The sequence below is a fragment of the Centrocercus urophasianus genome, unplaced genomic scaffold, assembly GCF_019232065.1.
Source record: "Centrocercus urophasianus isolate 14NV4802_14NV808 unplaced genomic scaffold, USGS_Curo_1.0 seq_1012, whole genome shotgun sequence".
Lineage (NCBI taxonomy): Eukaryota > Metazoa > Chordata > Aves > Galliformes > Phasianidae > Centrocercus > Centrocercus urophasianus.
Window position 1 is genome coordinate 2,294 of NW_024884157.1, and position 24,594 is coordinate 26,887.

The following is a 24,594-nucleotide window of genomic DNA, read 5'->3' on the forward strand; positions in this document are numbered from 1 at the left end:
ACAGGCACTCGGGCAGCTGCGTCTTGTCGCTGATGGAGCAGGTGCCTCCGTTCAGGCAGTAGCTGTCACAGGTCAGGCAGCTGGGTGCTATCTTGCCATCAGGACAGCTGTGGGACACCCAGCTCAGTGCACGGACACCCAGGGATGCCACCAGTCCCACACAGGCCCCCCAAAAGTCCTGCCAGTGCTCGCTCCATGCCAGCCCTGGGCCCCAGCCGCACCAAGCAGCATCCTGTGGGTGTGCGCCCCCCTCACCCTCCATCCCTGGCATGCAGGCTCCTTCACATCCCTTCACCCTTCCGTTCCTTTCTGCCTAGCACCGTGGCACGTACATGCAGGACACCTCTCCGCTCTGCCTGTTGATGTTGCATTTGCCCTCCTGGCACCGTGAGCACTTGTTGTCCTGGCACTGTACGCCCTCAAACTGCGGTGGGCAGCGGCACTGCTTGACACCGTCCTTGGTCATCTGGCATACGCCGTTGTTCTCACAGTAGTTGAAGCATTGCTCTGTGGGGCACAGAGGGCTCAGGGTGGGGGCGGAAGAGGAGATAACCCCCCCTCGTCCTGCTGGCCATGCTCTGTGCAGAGCCCCCCCAGGGTCCCATGGTTCTCTTGGCACATGCTCAGCCCATGGGCAGCTGTTGGCTGCCCCCAGGTCCTCTCTGCAGAGCTCCCTTCCAGCAGCTCAGCGTCCAACCTGTGTCGAGTCCTCCCCAGGTGTAGGACCCCCCTTCTACCCCCCCACTTACGGTACTGGCAGCGGTCCCCGATGAAGGTGGGTGGGCAGCGGCAGTTGGGCTGGTTGCCCTGGTTCACTGTGCAGCTGCCGTTGTTGTGGCAGTAGTTGGTGCACACCTGCTGGTCGCACCGGGACCCCGTAAAGCCGGTGGGGCAGCGGCAGGTGGGCATGCCTGGGAACGAGAGCCATCACAGCAATCTGTCTGCCCGCGTAACCCACCCTCCCCTCCGAAGACTCACAGCCCCACGGCACTCACCGGATGGGGAAGCGGTGCACAGACCCCCGTTTTGGCAGTAATCTGAGCACTGGTTGATTTGGCACCTCTCCCCATTGTAGCGCGGCTGGCAGCGGCACTTGGCCTGCTTGCGGGCGTTCAGGAAGCAGCTGCCCCCATTCAGGCAGACCAGGTCGCACGTGTCGGTGGTGGGCACTGGGATTGGGTGGGAGGTGAGCAGGGTTGTGCCGCACAGCCCCCTCCATCCTCCTCCTCCTCATCCCCCCCACAGCAGCACCTACCCACAGCGGAGGCGGTGGGGGAGGGGATGAGCACGCAGGTGCCGTTGTCCAGGCGTTTGCCGTTGGGGCAGGTGCAGACAGGGCCGCTGGGGCTCAGCAGGCAGAGCCACTCACATTTCTTGCGGTCACAAGGGTTGGTCACTGCCAGAGAGAAGGGGCAGCACAGAGTGAGGCACAGTGCCGCCCCACAGCACTACAGCTGTCCGAGCCCTACTGCACCCAGTGCCTTTGGGTCACCAACTGGCGGCTTCCCATTGCACCCTGGCCAACGTGAACCCCTCACCCCCTACAACCCCAACTTGGCTCAGTCCCCCCCTGCTCCCCTCACCTTTTCTACCACATCATCATAGAATCACAGAATGGCCTGGGTTGCAAAGGACCACAATGACCATTGAGTTCCGACCCCCCGCTAATTGCAGAGTCGTCAACCAGACCAGGCTGCCCAGGGCCACATCCAGCTTCCAGGTTGCCCTTCCTCCTTGGGCAACCTGTTCCAGGGCCTCACCGCCCTCTGGGGAAAAACTTCCTCCTCATATCCAACCTAAGCCTCCCCTGGCTCAGTTTAAAACCATTCCCCTTGTCCTATCACTACCCACCCTCGTAAACAGCCGCTCCCTATCCTTTTCATAAGCTCCCTTCAGGTACTGGAGGGCCACAGTGAGGCCTCCCCATGCCTTCTCTTTACCGAGCTCTTTTACTAAAGCTAAACAAGCCCAGTTTCCTCAACCGTTCCTCATAGGAGCGATCACGTGCCTTCCCCCAAAAGCAGGGGGGGCCCAAGGCCAGCACGCACCCTCCGGCTGCTTGTACTGGTGGTAGAGCACCACGTCGGTGGCGTGGTTGAGGCCGGACGTCAGGTTGGTGACAGATTTATGCCCAAATTTGTGGATCTTGAAGATGCGGTTATTGATGTAGGTGACCCCATAGATGTAATCCTCAAAGATGTCGATGCTGAAAGGATGGCTCAGCCCTGAGAAAGCGAGGAGAGGACCCGTGAGGTCAGCACAGGGGCAGGCAGCACGGCCAGCCAGGCGCTGCCGTGGGCAGGGCTGAGGAGAGGCTGCAGATGGGTGGTGGGCTGGGGTCTCCCATCCTGAAAGAGGTGGGACCCAACCCAGGTGGGAACCCGGGGATGTCACCCCTGCACAGGTCAGCTTCCTCCCTGCTGCTCCCACAGTGCTCTGCTCACCCTTCTTGTTGTCGATGGCCACCACAGGGTCGGTGCCGTTGAGCCGGATGCTGCCGATAACGGACAGCTTGGCGTCAGCCCAGTACAGCCGTTCATTGTGGTAGTCCACAGCCAGGCCTGGTGCACACACAGCCATGAGGGGGGCTCAAAGCCCACCCCAAACCCCCGCTGAGCAGCACGGCCACCCACTACCCTGCCCTACCCACAGCCAAGCTGAGCTTTCCAAGCACAAGCCGGCCGTGTCCCTCCCACTTGGCGCTCCTGAGCCCCTCAGTTCACCTGTTGGCCATTGGATGTTGTCCTGCACCAGGGTCTCGCGCAGCGTCCCATCCATTGCGGCCGTCTCGATCTTGGGGTGATTGCCCCAGTCTGACCAGTACATAGTCCTGCGAAGGACACGGGCAGGTCACTGCTAGCAGGACAGTACGAAGGGGACGGGCAGGACAGCCCCCACCCCAGCAGAGGAGAAACCGTCAGCCTCCTCCCAGCACCATCCTAGCAGGGCGAGCCGACCCCAGATACCTCCCACCTGACAAAGAGCGCAGCCCTGGGGTACAGGGAGCTTCCACCACAGAAGGGTGTGTTGGTAAGGAAGCAGGGTGAGAGTAGGATCGAGGGTAAGAGGGAAAGGGCTCGAGGCTCACCCCCTAAGCGGATCAACCACAATGGCATGAGGCTCATCAATCATGCCCGAGATCAGCGTCTTGCGATTCTCGCCTTTCATCTGTGCCACCTCAATAACATCCCGCCCGGAGTCCGTCCAGTAGATGTTCCCAGCAACCCAATCAACAGCAATGCCCCGTGGCATCTTCAGCCCGGAAATCTGGGGAGGGCAGCAGGAGGAAGGTCAGAGCCAGAGGGTCAGGGCTGGCCGCCCCACTGCACTCCTCGCAGCACATGGGGATGGAGCTCACGTTCAGATGGGTGACGCCGCCGTCGATCTGGCGCCGGTTGCGGTTGGAGGCTGTGGAGGCAGCAGAGGAGGCGGGCAGCTCACAGTACGAGATCCTGCCCGTGTGCCAGTTGGTCCAGTAGATCTTGTTGCCCTTGACATAGATGTCCATGGCATCGATGCGCACGTTCTCGTCACCTTGGAAGGCCGGCTCGTAGGCTGAGTTGGGGTTGAAGGTGTACATGCTTCGGATCTTGTTGTCGTCAGCAATATAGAGGATCTGGTGCTCCGAACCTGCAGGGAGGAGTCATTAGTGATGCCCAGGGAGCTGCAGTCAGCCAGGCTCCATGGCATGGGACTGGGTGCTCAACTCCTTTGGGCTGGGGAGGGACAGATGGATGGGACATGCTGACAGGGTCGGGGCCAGCATCCCATCAGGACAGGCAGAGCAAAGGGGGAGGGGGAGGAATCAGGCGCAGAGTCCTGCAGCACGGCACGGCACGGCACGGCACGCTCAGGGTTCGTGCACACCCACATCCCCTCCTGACCTTCCGCCTTGCACATGTTGTCAGTCTTCATGAAGTTCTTGGCGCAGCTGCAGATGTGGGAGCCCTTGGTGTTGTTGCAGAGCTGGGAGCAGGTCCCGAAGCGCAGGCACTCATTGACATCTGGGCAGAGGGGACGTGGGGTCAGGGAGCCCAGGCGGTGTTTCCAGACTCAGTCCTGGGGTCTGAATTCGCAGTGCACAGAACCTCCACCAGCCCCCAGGCCCCACATCTGTGCCCTGAGGACACCACTTCCAACACCCCATCCGCTTTGCAGACACCAAGATGCATCCTAAGGGTGAAAAGCAGCCATAAACATGACCTTCAGCAGCAGGAAGTACCTTGACAGGAATTCTTGTCTGGAACTTTCTGGAAGCCTCTGCGGCATGTGCAGTATGTGGAGGACTGCGCCTGGATGCACTGGGCCTCATCTCCACACATGGTGGCATTGGTCATGCAGTCATACGACTTGTGCTCTGTGGTGGGAGACACGGTCAGCACCCACACAGCCACCCAGTGCCCCCCAGCCCCCTGCTCGCACCCACCGTGAGAGCAGGACTTCTCATCAGAGCCGTCCCCGCAGTCGTCGAAGAAGTTGCAGCGGAGGTTGGCGCTGATGCACTTCTTGTTCTCACACAGGAACTCATTCTTGTCCTGGCTGCAGCTCTTGGGCTTGGCCGTGGGGGACTCTGTGGGAGTACGGGCAGCATGGTGATGCCCGGGGGCTCTGGGTGCCCGGCCCCATGTGCGTAGCAGGGGGAGAGCAGCTTGGGGAGGACCCTGCAGTGCCTGCAGCTGCCCCCAACTCCGGGGAAGGAGTAGCTGGCGAAGCCAAGCCGAGCACCCTGCAGGGAGCAGCCCAAGGCCAGCAGCCAGCCTGGTCTGCACTCACCGCAGTCCTTCTCATCCGTGTTGTCTCCACAGTTGTCAATGCCATCGCACTGCCGACCGATCCACAGACATACCCGGTCATTCTTGCAGCGGAACGGTCTGTTGGGGGGACACTGGAATTTCACTGCACCAGCAAACAGAAACAAATGGTGACGGTGAAAGGAGACGCCATGGCCAGACTGTCACGCTGGTCACGAGCTGCTGCTCGGCCTCTGCCCGATCCCAGGGAGTCCCACAGACGTGAGCGGACTCCAGAGACTAAAGCAAAGAGACTGAAGCAGACAATCAGCTGCTGGTGGCACCACAGCAGGGCACGGCCTCTCTGCCCCACCAGCCTCATCCTGAACCCAAGTTCCAGCCCCACACCCACCCATCTGTGAGGCCACTCTCGAGAGGAGCCCCCCTGCCCTCCCAGCACCACTAAAGGTGCAGAGCAGAGGGGCTCCATCTTTTCATTGCGCCTGCGGCAGCCAGCAATCCCCAGCCCTGCCTCCCCCCTGCGCCTGGCAGGGCCACGGCGGTGACACCACCAGGAGCAGGGAGGCAGCGGCACTCACAGCACTCCTCGGGGTTTTCATCCGAGTTGTCCCCACAGTCGTCCTCCCCATCACATTTCCAGGCCAGCGGTTTGCACAGCGTGTTGTTGCATTGGAATTCGTCCAGGGGGCAGGTGCGCACTGCAGCAGTGCAGGGAGGACAGTTAGGCCTCAGTTGGGCCACAATCAGGCCGCAGGCAGGCCCGAGTTAGGTCACAGCTAGGCCTGAGTCAGGCTGCAGCTAGGCCGCGGGTAGGCCCGAGTCAGGCCAGAGGAAGGGCTGAGTCAGGCCTCAGGCAGGCCCGAGTCAGGCCTGAGATAGGCCGCAGCCAACCTGTCATGGTTGGTGCTCAGCCCCATCCGCAGCACAGCTGGTGACCCCGGCGCTGCCGTTACCTCCGGTGCCGCAGTCCTCCTCATCAGTGCCATCCATGCAGTCGGCATCAGCATCGCAGCGCCAGCGCATGGGGATGCAGTGCCCGTTCTTGCACTGGTACTGGTCAAACTCACAGCGGGGTATGCAGTCTTTCTGCAGTGAAAGGTCCAGGGATGGTGGTCAGCAGGGACAGCCCAGGCTGTGGTCGTTTCCTGCCCCATAATGGCAGCCAGGGCTGGGCCCTCAGCCCCCAGCTCCTCACAGCCTCGTCCAGGGGCAGGCACTGGGGTGAGGGGTCCCCGCTGCCACCTGAGGGCAGGATGGGGTGCTGCTCCCCTCCCCGGCGCCGTACCTCATCAGAGCCGTCAGCGCAATCGTGGTCCCCATCGCACTTCCACCTGCCGGCAATGCAGCGGCCATTGGCACACGAGAACTCGCTCTCAGAGCAGGGCCGGGGCGCTGGAGACAGAGCACAGGGCAGCCCTGAGTGCGGCAGCAAGAGTGGCAGCCTTGGGGCAGACAGCACAGCCCGACTGATGTTTGCATCCCACGGCACTGGGGACAGCACAGGCACACAGCTGGGGACTGGGGCTGAGCCCCCGCCCAGAGGTGCAGGATGCACTAGGCAAACGCTGGGAGAGCAGAAGCCAACAGGGGGCGTTTGGGAACAAAGAGGGTACAGCCAGAGTGTCAGAGGGTCACAGGTTGCGGGGCCAAGACTGAGCCATGCGTGGGCCCTGGTGGTGCCAGGGAGCAGGGCTGGACCCATCCTGACTGCGGAGGAGATGCTGCTGCTGACGCTCTGCAAATCCACCGGGGTTGGTCCGGTCCCAGCCCCTCTGCCCTCACTCGAAACTTAATGTCTTCATTTAAAGAGAATGTACATGGAATTAAAAGATTTTGGCAGGAACCTACCTCTGAGCGCCCCATAACGACAGTGTGAAAATGGAAAAAAACATAAGATGAAGTGAAATGGCACGAACTCAAAAACACGACATGAAAACAACAGAAAAGAAAAAATTCACACTCTGGAGGCTGTAGGGAGACAGAGGTGCGTGGGCAAGTGGGCTGGCACAGGAGGGGCTGCGTCTGCAGGGCCGTCTGCCAGCCCCAGTGCCTTCCCAGGGCAGCAGGGAGGGGACAGGGGTCCTGGTCATCACCACCACCACCCCACGGATCACACTGGCCACGCACCATCCCAGTCCCCACTGCTCCAAAGAACAGTGCTGGCACAGCTCCGCTAACAAGCAGCAGCGCGTTAAGGGGCTGCAGCTTCTGCTGCTGCTTCTCAAACCAGCCATCCTCCTGCACGTCCAGGTTTGTGAGTTGGGTCCAGCTCGTTGCAGACAGACCTCAGTCCCCTCCCGGAGGTGATGCATTTGCACAGCCTCACCCAAACCACCTCGAAGGGCACTGCCTGCCAAGCTGGAGCCAAAGTGCAAGAAGCTGGCGTAAAGCCGAGCTGCTCTGCAGCGTGCCCTGCTCCATCACAGCGCCGTCCGTCAGCCCTGCAGGTGCTGGGAGGGCACTGCTGCCCACGAGGTGCCGGGCTTTGGCCCATTCCTCCCATCTGTCACTACTTCTGGCCTCTCCCCAGAGCTCCTGGAGTTTGTGGGGCGATCAGCCACACCCGCGGAGCTTTTGCCCAAGGGCAGAGCGCTGCTCCCAAGCACCAGCCCCAACCGGCCCCACGCTCCCCGCCCGGTGCAGAGCTGGGCCACGAGCAGCTGGGGGGCTGTGGGGGAGCCTTGGTGCCCCCCTGCTCTGAGCTCGTGGGTTAGCAAAGGTGGGAGGGCAGCACGTACTGCAGCTCTCTTCGTCCGAATTGTCCCCGCAGTCGTTGTCGTAGTCGCACTGCCAGCGGCCCGGCACGCAGCGGTTGTTCTTGCAGCGGAACTGGTAGGGCTCGCAGGTGCGCTCGTCTGGGAGGGATGGAGACAGGCATGCATCAGCATCGCCCACACAGCAGGCGCGAGCAGGAGCCAGCAGGAAGAGCTGCTCGCTGCCCTCCCACATCCAGGAGGCTTCAGGAGGAGCAGACGTCCCGCAGCACCCAGTGCGGCGCTGCCTTTGGGGATGGGGGAACGCAGGAGACCCTCCGGGCTCACCTCCTCACCCCAGCCCTCACTCACCGCATTCCTCCTTGGGCTCATCGGATCCATCCCCGCAGTCATCCTCCCCATCGCACTTCCAGCGTGCTGGGATGCACCTTCCTGAGTCCTTGCAGCGGAACTCATCCACGCCACACGTCATTTGTGCTGGGGAGAAATAAATGGACATAAATACGGGGAGGGGGCATTAGCACTGCTCTGTCTCTTCTCCTCGGGGCTCCCTTGCAGCTGAGGGGGAAGGATCCAGAAGAGCGTCACCAAAGCACAGATCCAGACAGAGCCGCTCTGCCTGCAGCCTCCAATGCCAGCGGATCCGCAGGCACCAAGCAGGGACTCGGCTCCCACGGGCAGACCCACACACGTTGCTGCTTCAGCAGAGCCCGCCAGGGGCCAGGACCTCCCCCCCATCCTCCCTGTGCAGGATTCTTACTGCAGTTGGCAGGTTCGTCAGAGCCGTCCACGCAGTCGTTGTCGCGGTCGCACACCCAAACGCGGGGGATGCAGCGCTTGGTGATGGCGCACTGGAACTGGTTGGGGGCACACGTCACCTCCGCTGCAGGAGGAGGCAGAGTCAGGGGAGGCAGCAGACAGGCAGGGCTCTGCCAGCCTCCACCCCACAACACCACCCCACCAAATCCATCCTGCAGATGCTCTGGGCATTGCAGCAGGCGTGCTTGGTGACGATGTGCACAAGAGGGATGGGAAGAAAAGCCCCAGAAGGCTCCTCTGTCTGCTCCTCTGGGCAGCCCAGGGAGGCAGGGAGAAGGGCAGACGAGCTCCCCCAGCTGAGCAGTAGGCTCAGTGCAGAGCTACAGTAAATATTAAATTTGCCATTCTCACAGATGCAAGGATTCAGGCTCTATCAGGAAACAGTGGTATCAGTAAGCGGGGGGACAGAGCTCTGAGCAAAGCAGGGGAAGGAGAAAACTCCATTCCCAGAGAGCAGGCAAAGGCCATACCTGAAGACACGGAGCTTCTCACTCCCACACTGTCCCCATCCCAGCCCACTTACGGCAGTCCTTCTCGTCCTCTCCATCTCCACAGTTGTCCTGACCGTTGCAGCGGAAGATCCCGGGGATGCAGCGGTTGGTGTTGGTGCACTTGAACTGACTGGGCAGGCACACGTGGATATCTGCCAAGGAGGTGGCACCATGGGAATGGTGCTTTATGAGGTTGCTGGAGCCTCACCGGGGTTCGAGGGCCGCAAGGAGGCGGGAGAACCCACCACAGTTGGCTTCATCCGAGTTGTCCTGGCAGTCGTTGTCTCCATCACAGATGAAGGCCGGGTTGGTGCAGATCCCGGTGGAGCACTGGAACTGCCCTGGTCTGCACTTGAACTCAGCTGTGGGGAGAGGAGGACAGTGTGAAACGTCTGCTCTGGGGAGCACTTCCAGGGTAAACCTTAACCTGCCTCCTTCCCCTCTTTGGGGTCCTCAGCAGGGGCTCAGCAATCAGAGCAATGGTTCCTGCTGGCTACAAAGGGGCAGCAGAAGGCTGCTGACTTCCATGGGGCAACAGCCCTGGCTGGGAAGACAAAGTACAGCACTGAGCTCCAGTGTGGTGACCCTCCTCTTCACCAGTGCTGTCCCCAAGGCAGGGCAGCAGCAGAGCTTTCAGGAGCGCAGCACTCACGGCAGTCCTCGGGCTCATCCGAACGGTCCCCGCAGTCGTCCTCTGTGTCGCATTTCCACCAGAAAGGGATGCATTTGTCGTTCTTGCAGACAAACTGCAACAAAGCAGAACAAGTCCACGAGGGCAAGTCAGAAGGGGACCCCAGATGCGGAGACCCCAAGGAACCTCCTCTGCGAAGGGCTCTGACCTTTGCGCTGTCCCTTCCCACACAGTTCCTCAGTGCCCCGACCTGCACTAACCCTGGGTCCCACCTCTGGGCCATGGGGAGGGCAGCATCCCTCCAAAGCTGCACCCCACACACAGCCACAGTCTGTATGTGCTGTGAAGTGCCACAGGAGGGAGGTGTTGCCCGCACCCTAAGTCCTGCATGCACCTCAGCCCAACGCACCGCACCTGCACCGGTGCTTGCACTGAGCACAGCAAAACCGTGCAGGAACAGTGTGCGCACGTGGGGTGCTACCTGGCTGGCCGTGCAGTTGGAGACGCAGGTCTTGCCATCGCTGCCCAAGTAGAAGTTGGTGGGACACGCACACTTGTGCCCTCCACCCGGAGACAGGAGGCAGAGGTTGCTGCAGCCGGCGTTGTTGGTCTTACAGGGATGGTTTGGAACTGGGAAAGTGAGAGGGAGAGAGCTGAGTCAGAGCCAAGGGGAGGCCCTGGGTTGTCCCCCAGCTGCAGGTCCCCACTCACAGCACACATCTGCCTTTGTGCCCCGCTCCTCCCTGCCTGGCACCCCCAGACCCTATGGGCATCGTGTGCCCAGTCTGCCCTCCTGCGCTGTTCCTCAGAGCCCCCGGCTCACCATCGGGCTGCCGGTACGGGTGGTAGATGTGGATGTCCATGGGGCGGTGCAGAGTACTGATCAGCAGCGTCTTGTTGGCACCCGTGGTCTTGTGGGCTCGGTTGATGGATTTGGTCTCCCAGTCGGTCCAATAAATGTAATCCTCAAAGAGGGTGAGCGCAAAGATGTGCGGGATATCCTGGCTCAGCACTGCGTGGGGGAGAGGGCAGCTCAGCAAGGGGCAGCCTGCAGCCCCCCACCTGCCTTCGACAGCAGGGTCAGCTCTGCTGGGAGCCAGCACTGGGAACTGGGGACCCCACCCCAAACCCAGGCTCCAGCTCAGAACCTCAGGACCCTGCTGAGGCCCAGAAGGGCCGCACAGCTCTCACCTGTGTGCCTGTTGGAGCCGTCCAGGCTGGCAAACTCAATGTAGTCCTCCCGGGCATCTGCCCAATAGATGCGACTGTTGATGTAGTCGAGCGTGAGGCCGTTGGGCCACGTTATCTTGGTGTCGACAATGACGCTACGGTTAGTGCCATCCATGCCAATCTTCCCAATCAGTGAGTGGTCCCCCCAGTCTGTCCAGTACAGGTAACTGGGAAGGAAATAGTAGAGCAGAGCGGGTCTGAGCCAGTCCAAAGCACACACACAACTTGCTGGGGGTCCTGCGGAGCCAGGGGATAAAACCCCCCCTCCCAGCACAACAGAGGACCACCAGCCCCCACCCTGGGCAGATCCCAGAGGCTCTCACCCGTTCTGCACATCCACCACCAGCGCCCGCGGCTCACGCAGCCCCGAGTTCACCAACACGGTGCGGTAGGCTCCATTCAGCTTCGACACTTCGATGGTGTCCCTGCCTTTGTCACACCAGTACAGGTTGCCCCCCACCCAGTCCACCGCCAGCCCATCGGGGTTGCTGAGCCCGGTGCGGTGCAGAACCTGGAGAGAGAAAAACCAACGCGTTGGGATCAGGCAGGCAGCAGCCCCTCCCAGCTGCACACAGCAGCCGTCCCCGACCCCCACCTGGACGTTGCTGCCATTGATGTGCATGCGGCGGATCATGCTGCCCTGTGTGGTGACATCTGTCCAATAGATCATTTGCTCCCGGTAGTCAAAATCCAGAGCCACGGCATTGTTCAGGCCCTGGGAGGAAGAAGGAAGCAGCCGAACAGTTTCACCTGCTGGTGTAGGATCAGGGGGGTTTCATGAGCCCCCAGCAGCCCCTCCAGTCCCGGCAGCGAAGAAGTGAAAAGCACCCACAACTGCTGTGCAGACCCTGACCTGTCAAGGTCCCCACACAAGAGCTGTTTGCACAGTACCTCCTGCACTGTCGTAGTGAGAGCTCATGTGCACGGAGCCCATTGCCTGTGGGAAGCTAGGAGCCCAGACCCTCATGCCGGCAGGTTTTGTGCATGCTGGACCCACCCCCCCAGCTGCAGACTGCACCCCACAGGCCAGCACTGCCCTCCTGCCCCCCACCTGCTTGAGCAGAGTGTAGTTGGAGCCGTCCAAGTTGAGCTTCCGCAGGTAGTACCGGTTGGCAAAGATGAGGAAGGGCTCCTCGTCTGCACAAAGGGATCAGAAGCTGGGTCAGGACCTGCTCTGTGGGTCCTCCCCACACCAGGCACAGAGCACTGCCAGGGGCTGCAGCACCAGCAGCACCCCACCTCAAAGCCCACTCACCTGTGACAGCCTTACAGCTGGTGGGGTTGTCGGGTTTGAGCTTGTAGCCCTCTATGCACAGGCACTTGTAGCTCCCCAGGGTGTTGATGCACTTCTGGCTGCAGGGGTAGGTGGTGGAGCACTCGTCGATGTCGATGCACGTCTTCCCATCGTCCTTCAGCCTGAACCCGGGACGGCATCTGCACTGCAGGAGGCATTGGGGATGTCAGACACGGCCGGGCACCCACGGGAGAGGTAGGTGCATGCAGACAGGAGGAGGGGAGAGCTGCACACGGGGGCATGGGCTGAGAGCACCGTGCATGCTGCAGCACAGAGCAGGAGCGGCACTCGTGCTATGAGGTCTGGGAGGCACAGCAGCATTGCTCCAGAGGACCCCTACCTTGTAGCCAATCTTGAGGTCCTCGCACTCCTGGGAGCAGCCGCTCAGCTTCTTGTTGAGGCACTCGTTGATGAAGCAGTTGAGCTCATCGGAGCCATCAGTGCAGTCGTTGTTGCTGTCGCACAGCAGAGCTTCTGGAATGCACTTCCCGTTCTTGCACATGAAGAAGGAATCGTTGCATTTGCTCTCTGCAGCAGAGTGAGAGGCGGCTGTCAGTGCAAGCGGTGGGGCAGCCCCACACCTCGGACCCAAACGTGGCCCCGTGGGCACCTGGGCTGCTGCAGCGCGGGTTCTTGGGTGCCTCATCCGAGTGGTCGTGGCAATCAAACTCTCCATCACACTCCCACTGACTGTTGCTGAGGCAACGGCCGTTGGCACAGCGGAATTCATGGGGGCCACAGGTGGGGTACTCTGTTGGTGACAGACAGCATCAGCGCGGCCATCCTCCTGCCCACCGCCCCCTGGGGACCATCAGGCAAGGAGGGCTCTGCGGGCACCTCTGCACTCCCCAGACAGTGAGCGGCGCCTGTGTGCACGGTGGGTGCCCTCCTGCAGCCACTCCCTCTGCTCAATCACCAACCCCCGCTCACCCCAGCCCCCCCCAGCACCCACCACACTCCGGGGATTCGTCGGAGCCGTCGCCACAGTCGTCGTCGTGGTCACAGACGAAGTGTTTGGGGATGCACTGACGGTTCCCGCACATGAACTCCCTCTCATCGCAGGTGTTGTTGTACACTGGGATGACGCGGTGTGCTCAGTCCCTGCTCTCCATGTCCTCCCTCCAACTCCGCCCTCCCCAGCCCCCTGGGGGACTCACAGCAGCCAGCAGCGAGGGTCTCATCGGCCCCATCGGCGCAGTCCTTGTCCCCATCGCAGAGCCAGCGCTCTGGCACACAGACGTAGGTACCTGGGCACTGGAAGGACCCCGTGCTGCACGTGGTCAGCCCTGGAGAAGGGATAATCGGGGAAGAGCCGCTCATGGAGAGGCTGCGCTCCAGGCCAGGAGCCCTCGTGCTCCAGGGTGTGCAGAATGCAGGAGGGCAGAGAAGTGCAGGGAGGCGGTGGTGGAGAAGCAGGGCTGCAGCACTCACGGCAGCGGCTGTCCTCGTCAGAGCCGTCCCCACAGTCGTCGGCCCCGTCGCACACCCACAGCTTGGAGATGCAGCGGTGGTTGTTGCATTCAAACTGCACGGGGTAGCAGAACTTGTCTGGGAGGGGAGAGGAGGGGCTCAGGGCTGGGGCAGCAACCCTGCACCGTGCTGGGAAGGAAGAGTGATGTGGGAGCCCGGTACAGAGCTGGGACGGCTTCAATATGAGGTTTGATAGGGGAAGTTGGAACATAAAAAGTAACTCCAAGAGCTGCAACCAAGCACCCTTAAAGTGACCGTGGGCACGCACAAGTGCTGGGCAAGCAGATCTGCTCTGCTCACAGGGAGAGGTCCAGGCTTGTGGAATAAGGGCACAAAGAGCACTGGGGGCTGCTCCCTGGCTGTGGGATCTCGGAGGAAGGGCCCCTCTGCTCTCTCCCCCCACTGTGCCCCGTGCTCTCCCCACCCTGCCGCTCACTGCAGTGCGTCTCATCCTCTCCATTCTCGCAATCGTCCTCCTTGTCGCAGGTCCACGTCATGGGGATGCAGCGCCCGCTGGGGCAGGCAAAGTAGTTGGCCGGGCATTTGGGCTTCCTCCCACCTGGGGTGGGAAGAAAACAGCCGTGAGAACAGCAGTGTGGGCCCCCCTGACCGAATATGGGCCCCTCCAAAGGAAGATGCGCTCAGCGGCGATGCATGCCCACGCTGGGAGCTCTCACCGGGGCAGTTGCGCTCGTCTGAGTAATCTCCGCAGTCATTGGCCCCGTCGCACACCCAGCTGGGCGCGTAGCATAGGGAAGTGTGCTCGCACTTCTGGAATGTGGTGCCCTTCACTCCCAGCTTGAAGTAACTGCTGCAGTCAGTGGCGGCTGCGGGGAGGCACAGCGTAAGCCGATGGCCGCAGCTCTGGCACACAGCGCTTGGGGGCGGTGGGGACGCGGGACGCATGCAGGGCACTCACTGCAGTTCATTTCATCCGAAGCATCCTCGCAGTCGATGAACTGATTGCAACGGCTTGAGTTCCCAATGCAGCTCCCATCACGGCAGCGGAACTCGGTGGCAGAGCAGCTGGTTTCTGCAATGAGGTTGGTGAGGTTGGGTGGGGGTCCCAGCACCCACGGCCACCCTGCTGCTCCTCCACACCCACCCACCGTGGTCACACCGCATGCCGCCATCACCCCGTGCTCCCCCAGCCCTGACTTTCAGGCAGCTCTGAGTGCTGCTACGGTGCCTGCAGAGCTCTCCCTCCCCGCTCTGTGTTTGATAGCAGCACAACCAATTTAGACCTTGACTCTCCGCTCAGCCCTCCTGTCGAGCTGAAGGTAACCCCTTCCAAACGCCTCTGTCCCCATCCCAGGCAGCTGACAGCACCCTGGCGGGCAGCCATCCCTTACTGTTGCACGGCACTTCGTCCGAGTTGTCCCCGCAGTCGTCCACACCGTTGCACCAGAAGCGGCTGGCGATGCAGCGCCCGTTCATGCAGTGCAGGAAACCCTTCTTGCATTTGCGGCTGCCTGCGAGAGAGCGGGGCTGTCAGTGTTGGGGGTTTGCCAGCGACGTGGGACCCTTCAACAGAGGAGAAACTGCACAAGCAGAGTAAGGAAATGGATTCCTGGATTTAAGCTTGGCTTTTTGCAGCAGAGATCGTCCCCAGCTGCAAAGCAAGGGCTGCTGCAGAGCAAGGGTGCTGCAGACCCAAATGGGAAAGCTCAGGGAGTCCCATTCTCCAGAATTAGGGCAGCTCTGCAGACCTCACAGCCCAGCCGCTTTGTCCCAGCTCTGGGGCAAAGAGGGATGCAGAGCAGCAGAGGGATGTGAGCTGGCAGCCAGCAGCCAGGAGCCCCGCCAGCTGAGCAGGGTGCACGCGTGGGATGAGCGAAGCAGCAAGAGGAGGAACCTTACTGCAGTAGGACTGCTTCTCATCCGACTTGTCCTTGCAGTGCACCACGCCGTCACACGTCCGGCTGAAGTCGATGCAGTCGCCGTTGCCACACTCGAACTCATCATGCACGTTGCAGGTGGAGTTCAGAGCTGGGAGGGGCGCAAGGAGGGTCAGTGCTGCCGGGAGGAGAGGAGCCCCTTCTCCTCCACCCCATCCCCTCCTGCCGGCTGTCAGCTTCCACCTCCCCTCCACCTTTGCAAGTTAAATCCTCCTGCAGCACGCGCTCGCCACGGCACGAGCAGTTGACGTGTCCTTTGGGGGTGAGCAGGCACAGGTCCTGGCAGCCGCCGTTGTTCACCCTGCACAGGGACAGCTCACCTAGGAGAGACAGAGCAGGCACACTCAGCAGCTCTTTCCCTGCGTCCTCTGGTGGGGGTGGGGAAGGCACGGCATCCTCCCCAGGCACTTCAGTGAGGGGATGCGTGGGGTTGGGGGTGTCCATCCTCCCCAGAGCTCAGCAGGAGCACAAATGGGGTGAATTCTCTCTCTTCAGCCTGCACAGAGCTTGAGTGTCCCCAGGAGATTGGGATGTCCCCAAGGAACAACCTCAGGGCAGGAAGGAAGGACGGCTGGACATTCTCTGCAGGGCATCCTTACAGCTGTCAGTGTCGTTGGCCACAGCAATGATGCCCATGGGCTGCTGGGGGATGTCAACGCGCAGCAGCTTCATGTCGGTGCCCACATATTTGTTGGCTCTCTGCACGGCACGGCGCACCCAATCCGTCCAGAAGATGTAATCACCATAAACAGCCAGGCCAAAGGGGTGGACAGGCTCTGATTTCAGGATCACCTGCAGGACATTGGCGAGCCGTAAACACGAAGCATCCTGGCTGTGGGACAGCCCCGAACACAGCCTGCCCCAAACAAACACAGCCTGCCCCATCTGCCTGCCCACACACAACCACTCTTCCCCCCCCCCACTCACATGGCGATGGGTCCCATCATATTCACAGCGCTCAATCTTGTCCAGCGTGGCATCAGAGAAATAGATCTTCTCAGCCTTGTGGTCGATGGCCAACCCATTGGGTGTGCGGATGTCCTGGTCGATGATGATGAGGACATTGGCACCAGACAGGGTGGCACGCATGATGCTGGGGTGCTGCTCATTCCAGTTGGTCCAGAACATCAGGCTGGAAGAGAAGGGAAGGAAGGAAAGGAACGGAAGGGGAAGGGGAAGGGGAAGGGGAAGGGGAAGGGGAAGGTGCCATTGTGATCCCCATCTCCCTGCCATCAATGTGTTGGCCCAACGCACCCCTCCTCCACTCACTTCTGGCACTCATCGAGCACGAAAGCACGAGGGTGGTCGTCCCCCGACATGGTGATCACCGTTTCCCTCTCGAAGGCCCCCAGGCGGCTCTGGTCCACAGTGTGCCTGGTGATGGTGGAGGTGGTGTAGCTCGTCCAGTACAGCGTGTCCCAGCCACGGTGGTACGCCAAGCCCTCCACCGAGCCCACGTCTGCAGGGAGAGGATGGCAAGGGGTGAGCACTTTTGGGTCCAAAGCTTACGGGGGGTCTGCTCTGAGGGATGGGAGAACTGAGTCTGAGGGGACACACTGGGGACAAAGCATGGAAATCCTTCCTTCCAGCTTCTCAGCCAGGAACCTGAGCTGCACACCCAGCCCTCCTCCCCATTAATGATCAACAAAATCTTTAATGAAGTAGCAGTGAGAGATGGAACCCGCTCTCCTGGTCTCAGTAATAAAAGCCACCTCGAGTGCCAAATGTAAATACACTCATTAGTGAGAGCGTTTATAACCCTCGCTGGAGGTTCTCCCTGGTGATGCAGAGCAACAGCGGCAGACCTCCCTACAGCTGTGGGAGCCAAGGAAACCGAGCGAGTGCAAAGCGAGGGCTGGAGGTGAGGGCTGGGCTGGGTAAGGTCTGCTCAGCCCCCACGGCTCTGCCTGGCCATGAAGTGCAAACAGAGCAGATCCCAAATCTGCTGCAGCGTGTTTCTGGAGCAAAGCACACCCACGTGCATGGCTGAGCCTCGTGATGTGCTTTCTGTGCCAGAGGGAGCACTGCGACTGCTCCTGACATCCAAGGCCTCTGCCACAGAGGAGGCTGAGAATTCCCAGCTGAGCTCAGCGAGCGTCACTCCAAACACCAAAGAGTCACAGAACATCCAGTGCTGGGAGGGACCCGCAGAGATCACCAAGGCCAACTCCAATGTGAACCAGGGAAAGGGAAACTCAGGCAACACATGTGGCAGCTCGGGAGGAAGGGGGGCTGAGAATAGTGGGGTCTGAGCCCCCAGGGATACTCACTCTCAACAATGGTTTTGCGTCCTGTGCCGTCGTCGTTGATCTGCTGGATGTTACCGAAGTGGATGTCGCTGTAGAAGATGCGGTTGCTGCCTTTGGAGCCGTAGCGGTAATCGAAGGCCAAAGCGATGACGTTCTTCATGTGCTCAGCATCCTCGAAGGGTTTGATGGGAGCGTTGAGGTTGTTCTCATCCGACAGGTGGATGCTCTTGAGGATGGTGCGCTCCGAGTACAGCAGGTAGCCATCGTAGTCGCGGCAGCTGACGCCGTCCTCAGCCAGCATCCCGTGGGCGCAGGCGCACGTCCGCTGCCCCCCGCCACGGAACAGGCACAGCTGCTGGCAGCCACCATTGTTCTGAGCGCAGACGTTGGTGCCTGGGTGGATAGAGGAGCTCAGATCTCTGCCCTGAAGGTGCAGCAACCCGACCGTGCCCCCCCCCACCCCGCGCCCGGCCCCATGGGCACCCAGCCCCGACGGACCCTTCTGCCGCGCGCGGTTGAAGACTTTGATGTCCTTGAGCTGCACGCCGATGCCCGTCCGCAGGGACACCGACTCGGTTGCGTTGTCTTTGCTGCCTCTCTTAATGGAGCCATTTGCATGGGTCCTACAACAGGAACCGGTCATGGTGTGGCTCGGCCCCAGCAGGGACTTCTGCTCTGAGCCCATCCCCACCAGCCTCCCCAGCAGTGCTGGCTGTGGGGAGCCCACCTGTCGCTCCAGTAGATGTAGTCCTCAAAGACTGACACGGAGAACATGTCCATGTTGTTGCTGGCCAGCACCACCTCACGATTCTCGCCCGTTTCCAGGTCTATCCGCTCAATCTTGTCTGTCCGTGCGTCACACCAGTACAGCTTCCCATCCTGAGGAGAGGAGAAACCATCCCACGATAGAGCGCAGACGGGGCCAGCCCCAAGGCAGCCCCACACCTCCACCCCATCTCAAGGCTCAAAGCACAGCCGTGGGCTGCTGGGTGGATGGAGAAGGGTCCGAGTGGTCCCACAGCGCCCAGCAGCACAGGCACCAGACCCTCCACGCACGCTCCTCTCCTCCCCACACACACCTCGTAGTCGACAGATATCCCATTGGGCCAGCTGATGCTGACATTCACCAGCACCATCCGCTCGGTTCCATCCAGGCGCGAGCGCTCGATGCGGGGGTACTGCCCCCACTCAGTCCAGAACAGATACCTGCAGGGACACAGCAGTGTGACCGCAGGGCCCTTTGGCAGCACCCTCCGACCACAATCCATCCCCCCGGCAGCTGACCCACCCCCCGGGCCACTGACAGCGTGCATTTCCTCACCCCTTCTCTGGGTGCACGGTGATGGCCCGCGGTTTGTCCAGCCCCTGGGAGATGACCACGTAGCGGAAGGATCCGTTCAGCCTGGCCACCTCGATGACATCAAAGCCCTGATCTGTCCAGTAGATGTTTCCTGCACAGAGGATCTGTGAGCGCCCACCCACCCCCCACTGCCCCACAGTTCCCCCCCTCAACGCAGACCCCACTCACCCGCGATCCAATCCACGGCGATGCCCTCCACGCGCCCGATGCCATTGGTGACCACATCCTCACGCCACGTCTGATCCCTCTTGGCACGGCTGATGGTGCTCAGCCCCATGTCCACCCAATAGATGGTGTCGTTCTCTGCAGGCAGCGGGCTCACGTCAGCGACCACCATGGGAGCCGGGGGTGCGATCGGACAGGAGCTGCACCGACCTCCCCAACCCAGAGCCCCGCAGCACAGCCCACACCTCACCTGCGTGGAAGTCGATCCCCACGGCCAGCGAGGTCCCCGACACCGGAACAAGGGCGTCTGATTTGTCATTGGGGTCCAGAGGAATGCCACGGATCCCCTCATGGACAGAGTAGAGGAGGAAGGAGCCGACGCCTGCAGCACATGGGGATGCTGAGGGCAGCGCTGGGCACATCCCACCGACAGACGCCCACCAACAGGGGGACGTCCTTCATGCCTCTGCTTTGCTCACACCCCTGCCTGATCACGGACAGAGGGTGAACGCAGAGGGGAAAAGCTGCCCTCACACAACCCGGATGGGATTGCTGTGAGTAAAGGAAGGGAAGGAGACACTCTAAACTGAGAATCGGCACAGCTGGGGATGGGATGGGGCCTCTGACCATGGGGCAGCAGCAGAGAACGGCAACAGAGCCCTTCCTGGCTTCGCTCTGTGACCAGGGCTGCACCCAGAGAGGTCTGCACTGCACCCCCAGCTCAGGGCCTCACACAGCCATGCTGACCCCCAGAGCTCCTTATGGGGCACTGACTGCATTGTGGGTCCAGGACAGACAGACAGACAGACACAGCCAGCCCCCTCCCGGCTGCCACCTCCAGCTGAGTGCTGGCACAGAGCGCTGCATCACGGCAGGGCAGTGTTGTTATTCCATCCCTACCCTGACCCAGATGGTGCCATAACTCCGCCAGCGCCAGCCAAAAGGACAGAACACTGCGCACACAAACAGCCTTTGAGCGGTGCTGGCACTGAGCACCATGGGGGAGGGCTCTCTTTTCTCCAAGGATGACAGTGGGAAAATGAGGTAGAGCTTTGGGAGCAGCTGGGGGGACCACTCACAGCTGCAGGGCTGGGACTGCACAGCGACTTCAGCGCCTCAGGGAGCAAAGCCAACACAACACCACGCTTTCCATCGCCCCTTCCATGCGGCGCTGAGCCCCAGGGCTGCCCCACAGACATGGGCACAGCAGCACTGACCTTCACAGGACTGCTGCCCGCTCTTCAGGCTGTAGCCAGCAGTGCACATGCAGGAACGCGAGGTCTCCGAGGTGGGCAGGCACAGCTGTGAGCAGTCGCCGTTGTTCACGCTGCAGGGGTTTATCCCGGCTGGATGGGGAAGTGAAGGGTGAGGAGCGATGCAGGGTGGGCGCCCCCCGAGGACCCCCCCACTTCATGCAGCCCCCACCGGCCGCTCACCCTGCTGGATGCTCTCATCGTACACCTTCATGTGCATCACCAACGTGGTGCTGTTACGCAGCACCGTCACCTCCGTCCCGTCCTTCTTGTTGCAGGTCCCCATCCTCTCCGAGGCCTGGTCAGCCCACCACAGCTTGTCCCCTGCGTGCAGGGTCAGGAGCTGCAGCAGCTTTCCCCATCCCCTCCTCCCCCCGCAGCACAGCCACGGCTCCACGCAGCTTTAAGGCGACGGCATGGAGGGAAGGGGCTGTGCCCAGTCTCAGGGAGCAGCAGAAGGCCAGGAGGAAGGCCAGGACCCTGCAGCCCATCCCACAGCTCTCACCCATGATGGCCAGTGCGGTCGCCTTGCTCAGCTGACTCTTCACTGCCACAATCACTTCCAAGTCGCTGCCATCCAGGTTGCATCTGTTGATGGTGCCATTGCCGGAGCTGATCCAGTACAGTTTGCTCTCAGGGTAGTCGATGGCCAGACCTGGGGATGAGGGAGCAGCGGTGTCAAAAGGATTGACATCATCGGGAGGGGAGGGCGGTGCTGGCGGAGGAGATGGGAGCCCCTAGGTTGGGGCGATGTAGGGGGACACCCATACCAACAGGGCCCTTCTGGTTGGTGAAGAGAAGCGTGCGGTTGCTGCCATCCATGTTGGCCACGCTGATGTTGTCCCCATCCGTCCAGTAGAGCTTCCTGCAGTGAGGGAATGGTGAGCTGGGAGGGGGGCTGAGCCCCGCAGAGATGGCCCACGCCTGTGTGTGTCAGCCCAGAGCCTGGCACCCAGCACCCAGCACCCAGCCTAGAGCCCAGCACCCAAGTCAGCACCCTTACACCCAGTACCTACAGGTGCAGGCTGACAGCTCCATCCCTGGGGATGGAGCTGGGTCACACCTGCAGTCCATCCCTGCAAACCGCCATGCACGCTGCTGCAGCTTTGTGCACACACTCCTGGGACATGCACGTTGGCACCCTGCTCCTCACACACGCTCCGTGCTTGCACGCACCAGAACGCAGCCTGCACCTTCTTGCACACCCTGCAAGCACCACCTGCACCCATCTCCCCCTCTCACACCTCCCACATGCGCTGACACACGTGGTGCACAACCTGTTTCCTGAACCACACGTGTGCTGCGTCAGCTGCGCTCTCACGTGTGCCCACGGTGGCACTCTGATGCTCCCAGACCCCACACGTACCCATGGAGGGGGTGCACCACCAGGCAGTGGGGTTTATCCAACCCCTGGATCACGGCGTTCTTGAAGGAGCCATCCAGCCGCGCCACGTTGATCTGCTTCTTGTTGGTGTCGTAGCTGGTCCAGAAGAGGTTTCTGGAAACCCAATCCACAGAGAGGCCGTGAGCGTTCGGCAGGTCTGAAAAGCAACAGGGAGGGACAGAGGTCAGCTGGTTCCACGGGCCGTGCAGGAGCGACGGGCTGCCCCGCGGGCAGAGCTCCTCCGCGCCCACCCGCAGACACGACGGTCTCCACGCCGGTGCCATTGATGAAGGCTCTTTTGATGGTCTGCGTGCGCACGTCGGACCAATAGATGCGCTGCTCCACAGCGTCGTAATCCACCACGGTGACGTTGTCGATGTCAGGGACGGTGAAGGAGATGATGTAGTTGTAGTAGGGGTTGTCGATGTCCACGCCGCGGATCTCCATCTGCCGTGCGTACAGCAGGAACTTCTTGAACTCTGTGGGAAGAGGGAATTTGGTGGGACCTCAGCCCTGGGGGGGGGCTGAGCGCATCCCAGCGCCCGCGGCCACACCGTAACACGTGGTGTTGTCCTTGTCCAGCTTCATGAGGTGGGGGCAGGCGCAGGACAGAGTGCGGTTGTAGTTGATGAGGCAGAGGTGGGAGCACGGCCCCTTGCCTCCATTGGCTTCGCAGGGGTTGGGCGCTGTGGAGAGGACGGGCCGTCACACACACACAAGGACCCCCATCCCAGTGTGCCCCCCACCCCACCGAGGCTCACCCAGGGGCTGCCGGGAGGGGTGGTACACCTGCAGGTCGAAGGGCTGCGTGTTGGTCCTCTGCACCACTGTCACATTGTGCCCCGTCCATTTATTGGCCTTGGCCAAGGTGTTGGTGCGCCAGTCGGTCCAGTACACCTCCCCCCCATAGAGGGTGACAGCAAAGGGGTGCGACAGGTACTCGTGGCCCCGCAGCACCTCGATGTGCCCCGTGCCATCGTACAGGGCTGAGTAGATGGCATCCGACCTGCGCCCGACAGATGGGGACAAGCGGTGAGAGCACAGAACGGGATTCAGTGCAACAGCAGCAGCCCAGGGTGTGAGCGGCCACCGCCCCGCACAGCGCTGAACTGCGTTGCACACCGCAGCCCCCAATGCAGAGAAAACCCAAAGCAAAGGCTGGAATGCATCACAGACACCAACACCCCATACAGAGCAAAGGCTGCAAGCCAAGCAGACGAATGGCAGAACAGCGCAGCAGACGTCGGGGGGTGGGGATGGGCACCACCCAGCGGGGGCTGCAGGGCAGGGGGGGACCGGAACCTACCTGGCATCAATCCAGAGGATGCGTTTCTCCAGGTAGTCCACGGTGAGCCCGTTGGGCCACCCCCCAGAGCCCGTCTCCTTGTGGATGGTGCGTCGGCCTGCACCGCTCATGGAGGCGGCCTCGATACGGGGCAGGCTGGCATCCCAATCTGTCCAGAAAAGGATCCTATGGGAACAGCGGGGCAGCGCTTAGTGGGGATGCAGCAGCACCGCGTTCCCCCCGCAGTCCCAAGGAGGGTGAGCTGCTCTCACCCATAGCGGGGGTCCAGGGCGATGGCCCGCGGGTGCTCGATGTCCCCCGCCAGCAGCGTTGTGCGCATGGTGCCGTCCAGCTTGGCCACCTCGATCTGGTCCAGGTTGCTCTCCACCCAGTAGATGTTGCCGGCGATCCAATCCACTGCCAGGCCCTCTGGGGTGGCCAACCCGTACTGGATCACCACCTCGAAGCTGGTCAGAGCTGTGGGGTGCAGAGCAGTGGGGCTGAGGCCGGCTGCCCCCGCCTGCACCCATGCCGCCCTCATCCTGAATGGGTCCCCCCGGCTCAATGGGGGCAGGTGGTGGGGACGCATCTGAGATTTACGCCCTCCTACAGCTGGCCCTGAACCCCAGTGGATGCAGCCCCACATCCGCGGTCCTTCCTGCCCCTCTGCAGCACTGCAGGCATCGGAAAGCACAACCAAGTTGGGGCCCCAGGCTTTGTGCTCCCAGATGCTGGGCTGCAACTACTATTAGGAAAGCACTGGGAACACTAATTAACTCCTACGTAACGAGCAGCTTTGGAGACCAGAAGGGGATCATCACCAGAGCTGTGGCGCTGCACCAGAGCCCTTCCTTCCCAGGGCCCTACCCTGACCCCTGCAGCACCCCGGGACTACACACCCCCATTCTCCAGCAGTTTGCCCCTGTAGATCTTGTCCTCCACCACATCAGTCCAGTACAGAGAGCTCTGGTTGAGGTGGAAGTCCAAGGCGATGGTGTTGCGCAGTCCGGGCACCAGGACGCTGTAATCGCCGCGGTGCAGATCGATACGACGGATCTCGTGGCGGTTGGAGAAGATGATGAACGGTTTGAAAGGGTCTGGGGACACAGGGAGAGCTCAGAAGGGGACGGGGACACAGCAGAGGGACCGGCAGACCTCAGTGGGAGGCAGCTCTGCCTCACGTCCCCCCTGTCCTACAGCAGCCAGCAGACTCTCAGCACAAAGCAGGAGCCCAAAGCCTCAGAGCCCTTCCATCCCCCCAGGTCCTGCTCGGTGCTGCAGGATCAACGCCACCCAGAGGAGGCAAAGCCGCGAGACCCTCACACCACCCCTGGCACCCACCGAGGCTGCGACAGCTCTCGCCATCGGGCTCCAGCATCCAGCCCTCATAGCACGAGCACTTGACGTTGTACTTGTCCTGCTCGCACTTCTGGCTGCACTTGAGGTGCTTGGCGCAGTAGCTCTGGATCTGGCAGGTCTTGTTGTCCGCTCCCAGCTCCATGCCCAGGGGGCAGGAGCACACGATCCCCTCCCCAGGGGCCACGGTGCAGTTGTGGCTGCAGCCACCGTTGTTCAGAGAGCACTGATCTGCGTGGAGGGG

At 61.5% G+C, this 24,594-nt stretch overlaps 1 protein-coding gene across 5 annotated transcripts in view; it reads right to left on the reverse strand.

Annotated features, from left to right (window-relative positions):
- Nucleotides 1–24,594, reverse strand: part of LRP1 (LDL receptor related protein 1) — a 47,583-nt gene that overhangs the window by 2,042 nt on the left and 20,947 nt on the right. For 2 of the 5 annotated variants that reach the window (XM_042830995.1, XM_042830978.1), the window contains 63 exons: nt 24,336–24,581; nt 23,894–24,091; nt 23,267–23,471; nt 23,016–23,180; nt 22,471–22,715; nt 22,264–22,395; nt 21,961–22,188; nt 21,692–21,866; nt 21,096–21,190; nt 20,831–20,980; nt 20,509–20,649; nt 20,290–20,418; nt 19,323–19,454; nt 19,076–19,210; nt 18,869–18,998; nt 18,627–18,753; nt 18,275–18,426; nt 18,046–18,170; nt 17,569–17,940; nt 16,568–16,757; nt 16,226–16,430; nt 15,898–16,090; nt 15,493–15,618; nt 15,261–15,389; nt 14,753–14,872; nt 14,320–14,433; nt 14,078–14,227; nt 13,837–13,959; nt 13,362–13,478; nt 13,088–13,216; nt 12,883–13,005; nt 12,541–12,681; nt 12,271–12,458; nt 11,892–12,075; nt 11,688–11,773; nt 11,232–11,351; nt 10,960–11,147; nt 10,598–10,803; nt 10,230–10,418; nt 9,888–10,036; nt 9,428–9,521; nt 9,021–9,137; nt 8,808–8,927; nt 8,226–8,348; nt 7,817–7,942; nt 7,490–7,606; nt 6,037–6,143; nt 5,705–5,837; nt 5,330–5,449; nt 4,774–4,896; nt 4,427–4,570; nt 4,223–4,357; nt 3,885–4,004; nt 3,359–3,630; nt 3,089–3,267; nt 2,724–2,830; nt 2,445–2,561; nt 2,049–2,225; nt 1,256–1,396; nt 996–1,169; nt 750–911; nt 333–507; nt 3–107 (listed from right to left, as the gene is read on the reverse strand). In XM_042830995.1, the coding sequence (XP_042686929.1) occupies nt 3–107; nt 333–507; nt 750–911; nt 996–1,169; nt 1,256–1,396; nt 2,049–2,225; nt 2,445–2,561; nt 2,724–2,830; nt 3,089–3,267; nt 3,359–3,630; nt 3,885–4,004; nt 4,223–4,357; nt 4,427–4,570; nt 4,774–4,896; nt 5,330–5,449; nt 5,705–5,837; nt 6,037–6,143; nt 7,490–7,606; nt 7,817–7,942; nt 8,226–8,348; nt 8,808–8,927; nt 9,021–9,137; nt 9,428–9,521; nt 9,888–10,036; nt 10,230–10,418; nt 10,598–10,803; nt 10,960–11,147; nt 11,232–11,351; nt 11,688–11,773; nt 11,892–12,075; nt 12,271–12,458; nt 12,541–12,681; nt 12,883–13,005; nt 13,088–13,216; nt 13,362–13,478; nt 13,837–13,959; nt 14,078–14,227; nt 14,320–14,433; nt 14,753–14,872; nt 15,261–15,389; nt 15,493–15,618; nt 15,898–16,090; nt 16,226–16,430; nt 16,568–16,757; nt 17,569–17,940; nt 18,046–18,170; nt 18,275–18,426; nt 18,627–18,753; nt 18,869–18,998; nt 19,076–19,210; nt 19,323–19,454; nt 20,290–20,418; nt 20,509–20,649; nt 20,831–20,980; nt 21,096–21,190; nt 21,692–21,866; nt 21,961–22,188; nt 22,264–22,395; nt 22,471–22,715; nt 23,016–23,180; nt 23,267–23,471; nt 23,894–24,091; nt 24,336–24,581 (9,640 nt within the window). Of the gene's footprint in view, nt 1–2; nt 108–332; nt 508–749; nt 912–995; nt 1,170–1,255; nt 1,397–2,048; nt 2,226–2,444; nt 2,562–2,723; nt 2,831–3,088; nt 3,268–3,358; nt 3,631–3,884; nt 4,005–4,222; nt 4,358–4,426; nt 4,571–4,773; nt 4,897–5,329; nt 5,450–5,704; nt 5,838–6,036; nt 6,144–7,489; nt 7,607–7,816; nt 7,943–8,225; nt 8,349–8,807; nt 8,928–9,020; nt 9,138–9,427; nt 9,522–9,887; nt 10,037–10,229; nt 10,419–10,597; nt 10,804–10,959; nt 11,148–11,231; nt 11,352–11,687; nt 11,774–11,891; nt 12,076–12,270; nt 12,459–12,540; nt 12,682–12,882; nt 13,006–13,087; nt 13,217–13,361; nt 13,479–13,824; nt 13,960–14,077; nt 14,228–14,319; nt 14,434–14,752; nt 14,873–15,260; nt 15,390–15,492; nt 15,619–15,897; nt 16,091–16,225; nt 16,431–16,567; nt 16,758–17,568; nt 17,941–18,045; nt 18,171–18,274; nt 18,427–18,626; nt 18,754–18,868; nt 18,999–19,075; nt 19,211–19,322; nt 19,455–20,289; nt 20,419–20,508; nt 20,650–20,830; nt 20,981–21,095; nt 21,191–21,691; nt 21,867–21,960; nt 22,189–22,263; nt 22,396–22,470; nt 22,716–23,015; nt 23,181–23,266; nt 23,472–23,893; nt 24,092–24,335; nt 24,582–24,594 lie in introns of those variants that run through there. The other 3 variants (XM_042830986.1, XM_042830970.1, XM_042831006.1) reach the window with 2 other exon arrangements.